Raw genomic sequence first — 14,879 nt, 5'->3', positions numbered from 1 at the left:
CCAGGGCTCCTTCCCCAACCCCTACCCTCCCCTGAATTGTTAAACTGCACAGAACACCCTGGGTGGGTGGGATGACTATGCTACTTGGACGGCCAGGTAGGTGACCAGTGAGGAACGAGCAACGAGAGAATAACGCCCAATTCCTTAGCCCTTCATCCAGATGCCTGGGCTCATCTCCCCCCACCATCATCTTTATCCATCCTCCTCCTCCCTCGACATATGCAGCTGTTACAAACCTCCTGTCTTCATTCGTCCTGTTCCTTCTACTTGCATTTCATGCTTCTCCTCCCCTGGGGCCATACTCTGCCTCTAAGACTCACTCAGCTCAGGAGTGATCTTCTCTAACAACCTCCCCTGAACTCCTCAATGGCTGAGGGCTTGATTATCTCCATCTTACCTGGTGGCTGCCCTTGGCCAGAGAGGGACAAGATACGATCCACCCCCTTCCAGATCAGGCACAATCACCGAGCCCTGTCCTGCTTGGCCTCCCACAACCACCTGACCCCGCAGTGGGCCCTGGGCTCACCTGGCACACTGTGCAGACCTCTCCCCGGTCCCAGCCACAGTCGGCCCCACAGTGACCCACAAAGGGCGGGTAGCCACTCAGCATGATGTAGAGGACCACGCCCAGGCTCCACAGGTCACAGCGCTTGTCGTAAAAAGTGGCCTCGTCCGTGAAGACCTCCACCACCTCGGGGGCCATGTATTCTGCAGAGCCGCACTGTGGGGGCCAGACATGGGAAAGGGGGAATGGCAGAGAAGAGAGAGGCTCAGTCCAGGGAGAGGACTATAATGGGACTTGAGTGAGAGGATGGAGTTGCAGAGGAAGAAGCTCTCAAGAAAGTCAGCCAGAGAGCTTGCTAGGTGCCACCAAGGCACTTAGAAAAGCTGGGTCACTGGATATTTGTAACCTGAGTCTCAGCATTCTCCGTGATTCACAGCCCAGTTAGTTCCAGGTCACCCCTCTGATCTCAGGTCTTTCTGCAGTACGCAGAGACCCCTGGTCAAGAAGCTCCAGGCATCTCTCCCTGCCCTGGCTCTCTGCACACAGTCACACAGTGAGCAGGTACTTCCATGTCCCAGGAGCACAGCTCTCGGAGGACAGACAATTCCACAAAGCAAGGATTTCTTAAAGTGAAGTCCTGCCAAGCCTCTCTGCTAGCTCTGAGCATGGAAGTAAAAGAATTTAGAATTAAGATACCATCAAAGCTAGGAGAGCTCTTAGAACAAAGCCAGTCTCCTCAGGTCTCCCATTTATGGAGGTGAAACCAAGGACTAGAATGGGACGGGGGTTTTGTTTAAGCATATAAGTAGCAAACAAGGACAAGAAACCAGGATTCCTTCCTCCCATCCTTGCACAGAAGGCTGCTGATAAAAACAAAATATATTCCTTTTACTCCCCTCTTCATTATTCCAGGCTCACTGGGAGACAACCCTCCTCCCAACTCCCACCATACAAAACTAATTTGGTGGGAAGATGGCGAGTGCAGAAAGGACATTTTCTTTGTTATTGGCAATTAGAGTTAATGACTTTGAAAACAGGGTACCTCAGTGTGGTAGAAGCTAACACAGAAACATCTCTAATAATGTTGCTTAGGATGAGACACAGGCATATTTAATCGCAAGTCTTAAAAAAACGTTATTAGGAAAACTCACTTATGAAGCATGCAGATCTCAAAAGAATTATATAATAATTAAGAGCATAGCCAGTATGTATAAGAGATGTCTGAGGAAGAAATAGCTTCCAGCAGCCCATCTGGGCAGGAAATGGGAAGTGAGAGAAGCAACAGGATAACTTGGCCAGGCTTACGTGCAGAGAGTCTGGACCTCTCAGTTCTCATCACACCACAGAGACATTCCCCATCCTCACCACAAAGTGGACGTGCCCCAACTCTGCCATGGGAATGGGAGCTGTCCACACGCCCATGAGCAAAAGGGTGGGTCTGGGAGTAGTGCCTGTTACCTGGGACAGGGGTCAGGACTCGGCCAGTTCTTATAGATACAGCCTGTCTCCTCATTAGCAGTGGACCCACCCCAAACTAAAAGCTCCAGTGTCAGATTCATTGAGTAGGGGAGGGGTGGGCGGTTGGGGGCGGTTATCAAGACAAGAAGTGAGGCTAAACAACTCAGGCAGCAGTAGATACACTTGGTTTCCCTTCCTCAGCCCTCAGACCTCAGTCTCCAGAGCTTTGGGGACAGGAGCGCAGGAGAGGGCACAGGTGCCCGGCCATACATACTGGAGTAGTCAGCTCTGGTGTGGTTATGGGGGTGCAGGAGTTGTTCAATTTCACCCCACTGCCCAAGTCAAAGTCACAGATCTTCACCGGAGACACCTGAAAAGGAAAGCAGGAAGCAAAGTTACAAAGAGGAGCAACTGAAGGGCACGAGGAGACAACATGACTGTGTGGGTACACAGTCACGTGGCCGCCACGCTGAAGCCCAGCTTTACCTGGTGGTCATTTTCCCCTCCTTGAGTGAACCAGAAATCACCTGAGGATCTGTCCTAAGGTGTCCTCTTCCCTGTGCTCTTTCCTTATTTCCTGAGAGGGGAAAATGTGTGTACTACCTGGGGTCAGACTGTTGTGAACTTGGTAGAAGACAAGGAGCAAACCTATGGATTTCCTACCAACAGGGCAGGTTGCAACTCAAAAGTTTAGAGAACTTAGTATGTATTCCCTAAGTATGAACTACCCTTTGTAGCTCATTCACTGCAGGGCAAAGGAGTTTTGCACAAAACCCCTGACCACTTCAGGTGGCTTGGGGTGACTGACCAGGTTTTGCTCGCTTGGGGCTTTGTCGGTTTAAGCACTCAAAGTTCTATGTTCCAGGAAAAATCCCTCAGGCTGGGAGGGCTGGTCATTCTGGGCAGCAGCAATGTAGCAGCCCGGCTCCCCTGGACTAGACACTGCACCTGAGACCGCAAACAGCACAGACCATCTCTGGAGCCACGTGGGAGGCCGCTGTGCACACAGGTGGTGTGAGAATGGTCTGCGAGGTGGAAGTAGCACAGCGAGTGAGTCAGAGTGCCGGTCCTCTCTCACTATTTGCCTGCCGCACCTCCTACCTCTCTTTTCTCCCTCCCTTCCTTTGCTCTCCCTTATAGTCTACCTTTTCTCATTTCCTTTTCACTTAGCTTCTCTTGTGGTTAAAATAGTGGGTTGGCCACCAAGTTCATTTGGGTTAAATGAATTTCGTGGCCAACCCAATATATATAACATAAATTTTAACTATTTTTAAGTTTACAATTCAGTAGCATTAATTATACTCATACTGTTGTGCAACCATTACCAGTGTCTTTCCACAACCATCACATCACCTCAAACTGAAACTCTGTACCCATTAAGCAATAACTCATTCCCCTTCTCTCCAGCCCTAGTAACATTTAATCTACTTTCTGTCTCTATGAATTTGCCTATTCCAGATATTTCATTAAATGGAATCACACAAAATTTGTCCTTTTGTGTCCGGATGGTTCATCCAAGTGGTAGCACGTGTCAGAATATCATTCTGTTTTATGGGTGAACAATATTCCAATTGTACAGATATACCACATTTTGTTCACCCATTCATCTGTTGGATTGTTTCCAGCTCTGGCTATTGTGATTAGTGCTGCTATGAACACTGGTGTTCAAGCCTCTGTTTTCAACCCTTTTGGGTATATACACAGGTGTGAAATTGCTGAATGTTATGGTAATGCTATGCTTAGCTTTTTGAGGAACTGGTGTTTTTCACAGTGGTTGAACCATTTTACACTCTCACCAGCAATGGGCAAGAGTTCCAATTTCCCTATATCCTCATCAATATCAGGTAAGGCTTTATGGGGGTCCTTGCTGCAGCAAGGGGGAGCAAAAACAAACAACAAATTCCCTTGTTTACTCACCCCCAATGGCATGGTGAGCTTGTTCCTTAATGGGGTGAAGGTAGGGGTGTGTCCAGGAGTTAGGCAGGAGAGGTGGCTTAAGTGGTTTTGTTCACCTCTTAGGTGGCATCTCATCAACACTTTTTATTTTCTGTTTTTTGTATTATAACCATCCTAGTAGATGTGAGGTGGTATCTCACTGTGGTTTTGATTTGCATTTCCCTGATGACTAAGGATGCTGACCATCTTTTCTTACTGGCCATTTGTATACCTTCTTGGAGAAATGTTTTTCAAGTTCCTTGCTCATTTTTTAATTACACTGTCTTTTTGATCTATTTTGGATATTAAATCCTTATCAGATATGTGATCTGCAATATTTTCTTCCATTCATGGATTGTTTTTTCACTTTCTTGATGATGTCATTTGACCCTTAGTTCTCTTTTAATTTTCATTTGTCAACCATATAAAGGGTTGGCAACAAACCTGTGTCATGAAGATCAAATGAAACAAAGGACACAAAAGTACACTGTAAATCAGAGGCGCTATGACAGAGTAGTTCAGAGCACCAGTCCAGGGTCAGACTACCTTAGTTTTAATCTCTGAAGGTGTTAGTTACTTAGTCATGTCTGACCCTTTGTGACCCTACGGACTGTAGCTCACTAGGCTCCTCTGTCCACTGAATTTTCCAGGCAAGCATACTGGAGTGGGTTGCCATTCCCTTCTCCAAGTTTTAATCTCTGCTACTTATCAACTGAGTGACTTTGGGCAATTTCTTAATCTATCTAAACTTCTGTTTCCTCATCTCCATAAAATGAAAATAATAGTATCTACCTCATGAGATTTTATAAAAATTAGATAAAATAAGTGTAAGTGCCTGGTACAATGTAAGTGCTCAAAAAATGTTAAAACATAATTATTAATATTAACCATAATGATAATCATGATAAATTATAGTTTTATGCCAGAGCCATGGACAGGAAGCCACAAGCTCTTATTTGAGTGAATATATTTCTATTTCCCACAAAAGCATTGTAGTAGCAGGCTGATTTACATGTTCCCTCACAGTCACTCCTTATTTATGAGCTCTTGCCTAATCCAAACCAAGAGAGGTGTATCATGCATATGTACATGTATACACACAGAGCTAGGAATGTGGGCCATCAAAATAACCTATGCCTAAACCCTCCTAACAAATAATCTGTCAAATTCACATATGCTTATGGAAATGCAAACAGATTTATTTCCATTTACTAACGGATTAAGATAAAGATTAAAATAGGCTGCATTTGGGGACTTCCTTGGTGGTCCAGTGGTTAAGAATCTGCCTGCAAATGAACATGGTATCAATCCCTGGTCCACAAACTAAGATCCCATGTGCACTGGGGCGACTAAGCCCACGCTCAGCACTACCAAGCCTGGGAGCCACAACGAAGACCCAGCGCAGCCAGAAACAGATAAATCAATCCAACGGCTTAAAACATAGGCTGCATTTGTTCAACACCAAGTATAAATGCCTTCTTTTTAATGGGTACCTTTGGAAATAAAAATGGAAGCACAAACCCTTTTTAAGAACTTGCTTCCCAACATATTAAAAAAATCATACACCATGACCAAGTGGGCTTTATCCCAGGAATGCAAGGATTCTTTAATATCCGCAAATCAATCAATGTAATACACCACATTAACAAATTGAAAGATAAAAACCATATGATTATCTCAATAGATGCAGAGAAAGCCTTTGACAAAATTCAACACTCATTTATGATTAAAACTCTCCAAAAAGCAGGAATAGAAGGAACATACCTCAACATAATAAAAGCTATATATGACAAACCCACAGCAAGCATCACCCTCAATGGTGAAAAATTGAAAGCATTCCCCCTGAAATCAGGAACAAGACAAGGGTGCCCACTCTCACCACTACTATTCAACATAGTGTTGGAAGTTTTGGCCACAGCAATCAGAGCAGAAAAAGAAGTAAAAGGAATCCAGATAGGAAAAGAAGAAGTGAAACTCTCACTGTTTGCAGATGACATGATCCTCTACATAGAAAACACTAAAGACTCTTCCAGAAAATTACTAGAGCTAATCAATGAATATAGTAAAGTTGCAGGATATAAAATTAACACACAGAAATCCCTTGCATTCCTATATACTAACAATGAAAAAACAGAAAGAGAAATTAAGGAAACAATTCCATTCACCATTGCAACAAAAAGAATAAAATACTTAGGAGTATATCTACCTAAAGAAACAAAAGACCTATACATAGAAAACTATAAAACACTGATGAAAGAAATCAAAGAGGACACAAACAGATGGAGAAACATACCGTGTTCATGGATTGGAAGAATCAATATTGTCAAAACGGCTATTCTACCCAAAGCAATCTATAGATTCAATGCAATTCCTATCAAGCTACCAACGGTATTTTTCACAGAACTAGACCAAAGAATTTCACAATTTGTATGGAAATACAAAAAACCTCGAATAGCCAAAGTAATCTTGAGAAAGAAGAATGGAACTGGAGGAATCAACCTGTCTGACTTCAGACTCTACTACAAAGCCACAGTCATCAAGACAGTATGGTACTGGCACAAAGACAGAAATATAGATCAATGGAACAGAATAGAAAGCCCAGAGATAAATCCACGAACTTATGGACATCTTATCTTTGACAAAGGAGGCAAGGATATACAATGGAAAAAAGACAACCTCTTTAACAAGTGGTGCTGGGAAAACTGGTCAACCACTTGTAAAAGAATGAAACTAGAACACTTTCTAACACCATACACAAAAATAAACTCAAAATGGATTAAAGATCTAAATGTAAGACCAGAAACTATAAGACTCCTAGAGGAGAACATAGGCAAAACACTCTCCGACATAAATCACAGCAAGATCCTCTATGACCCACCTCCCAGAATATTGGAAATAAAAGCAAAAATAAACAAATGGGACCTAATGAAACTTAAAAGCTTTTGCACTACAAAGGAAACTATAAGTAAGGTGAAAAGACAGCCCTCCGATTGGGAGAAAATAATAGCAAATGAAGAAACAGACAAAGGATTAATCTCAAAAATATATAAGCAACTCCTGCAGCTCAATTCCAGAAAAATAAATGACCTAATCAAAAAATGGGCCAAAGAACTAAACAGACATTTCTCCAAAGAAGACATACAGATGGCTAACAAACACATGAAAAGATGCTCAACATCACTCATTATTAGAGAAATGCAAATCAAAACCACAATGAGGTACCATTACATGCCAGTCAGGATGGCTGCTATCCAAAAGTCTACAAGCAATAACTGCTGGAGAGGGTGTGGAGAAAAGGGAACCCTCTTACACTGTTGGTGGTAATGCAAACTAGTACAGCCGCTATGGAAAACAGTGCGGAGATTTCTTAAAAAACTGGAAATAGAACTGCCATATGACCCAGCAATCCCACTTTTGGGCATACACACTGAGGAAACCAGATCTGAAAGAGACACGTGCACCCCAATGTTCATCGCAGCACTGTTTATAATAGCCAGGACATGGAAGCAACCTAGATGCCCATCAGCAGATGAATGGATAAGGAAGCTGTGGTACATATACACCATGGAATATTACTCAGCCGTTAAAAAGAATTCATTTGAATCAGTCCTAATGAGATGGATGAAACTGGAGCCCATTATACAGAGTGAAGTAAGCCAGAAAGATAAAGAACATTACAGCATACTAACACATATATATGGAATTTAGAAAGATGGTAACGATAACCCTATATGCAAAACAGAAAAAGAGACACAGAAATACAGAACAGACTTTTGAACTCTGTGGGAGAAGGTGAGGGTGGGATGTTTCAAAAGAACAGCATGTATACTATCTATGATGAAACAGATCACCAGCCCAGGTGGGATGCATGAGACAAGTGCTCGGGCCTGGTGCACTGGGAAGACCCAGAGGAATCGGGTGGAGAGGGAGGTGGGAGGGGGGATCGGGATGGGGAATACGTGTAAATCTATGGCTGATTCATATCAATGTATGACAAAACCTACTGAAATGTTGTGAAGTAATTAGCCTCCAACTAATAAAAAAAAAAAAAAAAAAAAAAAGAACTTGCTTCCCAACTATAGCTTGTAGTGGTAGACAATAGTAGGCACACATACTGTAACATAAACATCATTCACAAGCAGAGATTTGCTTGATGTAAGATCAAATTGTTGTTTGACTCACACCTACTGTTCTAAAAGTAGGTGCACTGGGCTAGAAAACAATCACTGTGTGCAGGTCTCATATATTTTACAAACTCTCAGGTTTATGACAATCCGCTCATAAAGAACACAGAAGGGCCCAGGACTAGCCCTGTCTGGGATGTAGAAACACTACACATTAGGATAACACTCTTATGTGTCTGTAACAGTCAGTTCAATTGGGGCTGAGAGAGCCGCTGATGATTTACACTGAAAGTAAGCATGGCTTCCCTGTGTCTGTGTCAACTGTGACACCCCAAATCAGGCCCCAGGTACCTTTTCTGGAGATTCACACAGTATATTTTCTGGCTTCAGATCTCGATGAGCAATGCCTGAAATGACAAAGAACAAAGAAATGGTTAACATATACACACAATTATCAAACACTCCACACACAATTAATTTTTTCCAAATGCTGTTGTTCACAGATTAATTCCCAATTATGGTACATTAAAAAATCAACGAGCTACAGGAGGCAGAAGTAACCAGAGACACAAACAGAAAGCACAGTTGATTCTGCAAGTTCTTCTGAAGCAGAAGCTTTAGAAGTCTGGCAGGGATAAGAAGGGCTAAATGAATCCCAGCAAGCCCACCTCTCAGCACTGCACTGCCAACCCAGAGTAAGCAGCCTAATACAAACCAGAGCAAAGAGCCCTCTGAACAGCCCCGCTTGGAACAGAAATGAAGAAATAATTAGTGTCTTGTTTAAGAGCATCTCAGGGGGCTGGAACTGCTTTACCTCATTTCTTCTTGTGTGGCCAACTTAAAAAAAAAAAAAGATTCCTTCAGTAGGACTCCCTGAATGTTCAGAGGATTGAGTTAGTTAACAAATCTCCCAAAGCTTGTCTCCCTTCTCACTTGCTCACCATGTATAAGACAGTCCTATCAGAAGGTCAGCAAGGACTACTTTGGCCCAACGGTGCTGTTCTTAAGAACCTCCCCTGTATTTTGGGCTTCCCTGGTGGCTCAGTGGAAAGAATCCGCCTGCCAATGCAGCAGACGTGGGTTCAATCCCTGGATCGGCAAGATTCCCCCTGGAGAAGGAAACAACTCATTCCAGTATTCCTGCCTGAATAAGACCATGGACAGAGGAGCCTAGTGGGCTAGTCCATGGGGTCAAAAAGGAGTAGGACGCAACTTAGGGACTAAACAACAACAATCCCTGCATTTTGGTCAGACCTTCTTGAGGGAGACTGCAGATACCAGCTTACCCCATGAGACATTAAAAGCTGCTGACTTGGCCAATAAGACATCTGGGGGTAAACCATCTTTTAACCAAAAACACTGACAAAGACTCATGGCCATGGTGTTCTAGTGGTGGACACAGAAACCTCCCATTCCTTTTTCCTCCTGCAGAGTGTATGGTGCAGAGATAGAAAGGCTGTAAAATAGAGTAAAAGTTTAACAGCTACTGCTTGGAAGTACTGGGAAGCAGCAGAGGATTCATGGAATAATGGAGAACAGCAGACTCCGCTTCACTATACCTCCCTTGCTGATCAACTTTGCCGGCAGCCCTCTGGCTCACCGGCAGAAGGCAGAGGCCCAGCCCACCAGACGCTCTTCACTAGGGAGGAAGAACCTGAGCTCCAGCAGGCTAAGTAACTTCATCAGTCACCTAATTGAATGAGAACCCAGAGCAACTCAGTCCAGGCTGCACAAATTGAGCCAGGCTGCAGCTTGCTGCACTAAAAGTGAAAGATATTTTCCATTACAGCAAGTGCTCCCACAGAAGGATCACAAGCCACACATGCAGCCTTACTCTCCAAATAGATGCCCATGGCCCCGTCGTCCCCTGGCCTGAGAACTAAGAGTCAGCCATAATAATAGGCCTGCCTCGGTGAGCACACCGGCCATCGAGCTGCTTCAGTTCATTTCCCAGAGGTTGAGCTGCACTGTGTCCAGTATTTAAAAGTATGGAACTTGTTTCAGGCTGACCCATTCTAGCCCAATTCATCTTTCAGGTGTGAAGTTATTTAGAAAACAGCCAAGTTCAGCTGCAAATCGTTTTTCATCCCCTCCAACTTCTAGTCACATGGGCAGCTGGCCATCTAGATGTTAACCAGCTCACTTCAGAATTCCTAAGACACCACCAGCCTCTGGTCCCTGTAGTGCATTCTGGTGAAAATAAATAAATAAATAAGAAATAAAACCACCTTTACTCCCCTCCAACGTATGGATCTTGTAAAAAGCGTGACCCAGTTTTGCAATCTACCGAGGCTGCTTGGGGAGCAGTTGTAAATCTCTGTCAGGCAGGTGTTACATACATGCATCCCAGCTTTCAGAAACAGAACTACAGCTATTCATCATGCTGTGCAAAGTACAGACGCCCCCTTCTAGGAATTTTCATCCCATGTGCAAGTCAGGCCCCCAGCGTGGGCATGGAGTAGTTTCCTCAGGCCCTGGAGGAAGCGAGGCGGATTGGTGAGCCTCCCCTCCTGCACACGCCTCACCAGCTGCACTGTATTGCTGGCACAAAGCAGGATGCAGGAGCATCATGCCTGCAAGTGGACCTGAGCGCTCCTGACCAGCGAGGCTGGCCAATGTCACAGAAGTGAAAGGAGCGGAACTAAACCTCAAAGTATGTGCTCCACTCCCACCCCAAGAAGGCAGGACATTTTTCTTTAAGGGAATTAGTATAAGGATGCCTGCTTGGTTGGGGTGCAGGGTAGAGGAAATATTTTTGAAGAACTACTAAGTGCCAGGCACTGTGCTCCACTATTACATGTGTATAACACACACACAATTATGTAAGCGAATTGATACATATAAAAGACCTTGGACAGTGCCTGGCACATAACAAGTGCTACATAAAGTGTTAGCTACTGTTGGTGACGTCATTATGACCTCTCTTAATTCTCACCACAACTCTAGGAGGGAGCCAATGGTACTGGGAAAGCACATAGCTGGCAAAAAAAGGTGAAGCCAGAATTCATTTTTGCTATGGTACTGCTGTTAGGCAAATTTTAAAATGTATGTGATAGTAAACATATTACCAGAAATGTGAAAACATATAATGTGCAAAAATATTTAACTGACTACAGAAGTTCTAGATAAGGAACCATACACTGAAGTGTAATTCAAACAATAGTAGCCTGCTATTTACCATCACAATCAATGTTCAACAGATACCTCCAACTTACCATGTTAATAAAAAAATGCATTTCCCATTTATTGTGAACAAGATATAAACTACACATATACTACCATGCCAATTTTGAAAAGAGAGATACAGGTGATATATTTTTAAAACACTAGACTGAATAATACCCAAATATTCATCCTAGAATCTAGGTTATATTATGCATGGTTTTTGTATTCTTCATTAGTAAAGGAAAAGATCATTCACATACACACACTCAGACATCCCTTGTTCAACATGAAATCTATTTTTCCCCTCCTTGCTCTTTTTCCTGTATCCCTAGCCTGCTTAATAGTTCCACAACCACCTGCCATCCGCATCAGAAGTATAGGAGCCACCCTGGCCTGGCCCCTCACCATCCTGGGTGTGCCTGCTAGCTGCACCAGCTCCCAGCCTTCTACCTGGTCTGTCCCTCTCCCTTGGCCCTCAGAGGCGACCAGCCAAACCCACCCACTAAGGCCAAGGCCTGGCTCACCCTTGGTGTGCAGGAAGTCAAGGGCGGCAGCGACATCCTGCACCACTCGGCTGGCTTCTCGCTCATTGAAGTGCTTCTGCTTCTGGATGTGGGCCAAGATGGAGCCTGAAGAGCAGAAGGGGCAGAGAGGACTGTCTTTTCAGGCTCTAGTAAGAGTAGTAACTTCTCAGAGGCCAAGTTTTCAAAAGTTTCAGGTGGGGACACAGGCTTACTCATCACTGAATGTCCAGCACCAGTGTGGTATCTGGCATAGACCAGGTACCAGCACAAAACTGGACTGAAAAGAACTGGACAGCTATCTTCTGCACCTGTCTATGAGTGCAGAAGGGCAGATGTGGGATAGATCTGGCTTCTGAAATCGAAAGGAACTAAAAGTGACTCCACCTGGGGCTGGGGGCCTCTCTAGAGGAACTTTTCCTCCCTTGCATCTGAGCTCAGGTCCAAACAAGAGCACAGGCTTTCAGGTGGAAATGCCACACCTCTACTGGTTGTGTAAAGGTCTAGAAAAAGGGAAAAAACTGCTTTCTCTCCTGAAATTTCCCATTTATTATTATTATTATTATTGTTGCTGTTATTTTGTTGGCAATGGCTAATATTTATTGAGTAGTTGCTCTGTACCAAGCACTACGTGGTATTTTTAAAATAGATTATCTTATCCTCACTGCAACTGGACGTAATGTACAAAACAGGGTAATCCTCACTAACCTGAAGCCAAGAAAGGTTAAGCAACTTGTTCCAGATCACGTATCAGTAAATGGAGACGTCATCAGGAATCGAGCCCAGTAAGTCTGGCCCTGGAGCCTGTGCAGACCTCTCCTCAGCAGGGCTTGTGGTTTGACTGCTTTGGGGGATAGGATTCTCTGAGCCAACCACTCTTTTTTACCCACTGAGTCTGGCCTCAGTAGAGTGACATGGCTACAGATAAACCCGGCTGCATCAGGCATCTCAGAACAGGTAATTCACAGGGCTAGTGTTGCTTGGTGAAGCGGGGCGCACACAGGCATAAGCATATGGCTTGGTTCCATGTGGTCTGTGCTCACCACTGGAAGCCAGAATTTCGGGCCTGAAGGTGTCATCTCTGTGCCCCACAAATGGCACATGTTTACTTATTACCTCTGGCTTTTGACATGGGAAGAGTATGAAAGATCTTTCACTTGCCAGAGTAAACAAAGGATCCCAATACACTGTGGAACATTTTGAGAAAACTGGCTCTATGTTAAGTCTTGGGCTTGCTCAAGTCTTGTTTCCAAATTTGTTAAAAGGGAAGGTGAAGAGTACATGTCTACAATAGCCCCCAGTACACCCAATTGTTTTAATAATATTAACATCTGACATTTATTAAGCCTTTAGTGCTCACTGGGCACTGAGCTAAGCATTTCACATGAATTATCTCATTTAATCTTGACAGTGTTCCAAAGAGGTAGGAGCTGTCATTTCCCCTATTTACAGATTACAGAGAGTACCATTTGGAAAGGTTAGATGACTTGCTCAAGGTCACACAGCTAGTAAGAGATGGAGCTCCCTTAACCACCTAGGCCCTCCCTGTGTAGAACTCCACTTGGCTCCAGACAACCTCCTTAATCTTCACCTTGCAAATGTGACCTAGGGATGGGCGAGTGATAGGGAGGGAAGGGGCTTCTCTATGTCAGAAAGGCAACTTAAATATATATTCCAGCGATCATGTGTGTGGGTGATGGCAGAAGCAGTGGTGGTCAAGAATGGCATCTTTCCACCTGCAGGACGGCACTTCTCAGGCCTCCTTTCTATCCTGGTCTGTGTCCTAAACAGTGCATCCCTCCTCTCCTCTGTGAGCCTTTTTGGACTTCGCAGTGTGTGTAAGAGCTTCTGCCCCACAATTAATTCCATTAAATAGTGAATATGTCAAAACAATGGATTGATAAATCAATGATGAAATATATCTATATATGAGCCCTATTATAATGAGAAGGCATTTATAGAGTGCACACACCAATGACATTCTAAGTCCTGCAAAATGCTAATTATCATCCTTCCCTCCGGCCTTCCTTCTCCCAAATCAAGGGCAGTTTTAAGTCCTTCATCCTTTTTATTAGTTTGACTCATTTTAGAAGTCTCTGGGATTCATGATGGATGATCACTACCCTGGGTCTTAATCAGAAGTCCGAACACACGCTCAACAGTTAAGTACCTCCTTGCAATTTCTCAAAGACCAAGTAAAACCTTGTGTCGTCTTCAAAGAACTCAATCAGCTCCAAAATGTGCCTTAAATAGGGAAAAATAGGAGGAAAAGAAAAAAGGGAAAATGGTGTTATATACTGAAGCTCACTTATAAATAGACCAAAAAAAAAACAGATACTCTGTAACGGGCAGAAATCAACTTGAAATCAGAATGCTTATTAAAGACCCAGGTTTAAGAGGTAGCCAACGGTGTTAGCAAGATTCAGGTCACCTTATCTTTCCATAATGTTCAGTCTCTGGTGTTTTCACCAAGTCTGTGCTGTCAAACCCCAACCCTAAAACCCACTAGGTAGAGTTATAAAAAAAGTCCCGGTCACATTAAACTGAATAAAATCTGCAGCCGACTGGAAGCAATTGCGGCTAATAACACTGAATAGTAGGTGTGTGTCCTGGAGGCAAGCAGCAAATAATTACTTGCCCTCCCTCTTGCCCATAAATCACGGGGCAGTATTTACATTGCCTGGAGAAAATGGAAACATCTGTCAAATAGACTTGGGGCCTAACGTGGGCACCGCTAGACCCTAACTGCTAAGCACTACTTAATGAAACGGCCGCATTCCCTGCCACCATAGCACTTGTGGCCTTCCCCGGTGAGCACTCTCTGTCTGCCTGAGCATTACTGCGCTCTGCCAACAAGGTCGTCTTGTAACTCAGTAGGGAAGCCACCAGCCTGGATATCAGAGGTGTTGGGGGCTTTTTTCTTTTAAAGAATGAAATAAACCAAGTAGAGTCTGTAATGCTGAACTCAGAAGCTGCAGGGCTGAAAATAAAAATCTGTCTCTCATAAAAAAATGCTGACCACTTTGGGACAGACATCGGGCTTTTACTAGCAAAAAGGCGTCTGAATAAGATGGCCAAAATGGCCTAATTTGAAAGAAGATTGTAGAGGCAGTGCCTGGAGTTAAATCAACAGCAGCCCCCTTCTTCCAAGCTTAATGACAAAGCCATCAA

General features: G+C 43.9%; 1 protein-coding gene across 7 annotated transcripts in view; it reads right to left on the bottom strand.

Annotated features, from left to right (window-relative positions):
• The window catches only part of MKNK1 (MAPK interacting serine/threonine kinase 1), a 50,003-nt gene that overhangs the window by 4,197 nt on the left and 30,927 nt on the right, over nt 1-14,879 (bottom strand). For all 7 annotated transcript variants that reach the window (XM_043876566.1, XM_043876568.1, XM_043876569.1 and 4 more), the window contains 5 exons: nt 13,879-13,952; nt 11,712-11,816; nt 8,374-8,429; nt 2,238-2,333; nt 527-721 (listed from right to left, as the gene is read on the bottom strand). In XM_043876566.1, coding sequence (XP_043732501.1) covers nt 527-721; nt 2,238-2,333; nt 8,374-8,429; nt 11,712-11,816; nt 13,879-13,952 — 526 coding nt within the window. The remainder of the gene's footprint in view (nt 1-526; nt 722-2,237; nt 2,334-8,373; nt 8,430-11,711; nt 11,817-13,878; nt 13,953-14,879) is intronic.

This window comes from Cervus elaphus, chromosome 20 (assembly GCF_910594005.1).
Source record: "Cervus elaphus chromosome 20, mCerEla1.1, whole genome shotgun sequence".
Taxonomy (NCBI): Eukaryota; Metazoa; Chordata; class Mammalia; order Artiodactyla; family Cervidae; genus Cervus; species Cervus elaphus.
This window is presented reverse-complemented; position numbering and strand designations above follow the sequence as displayed.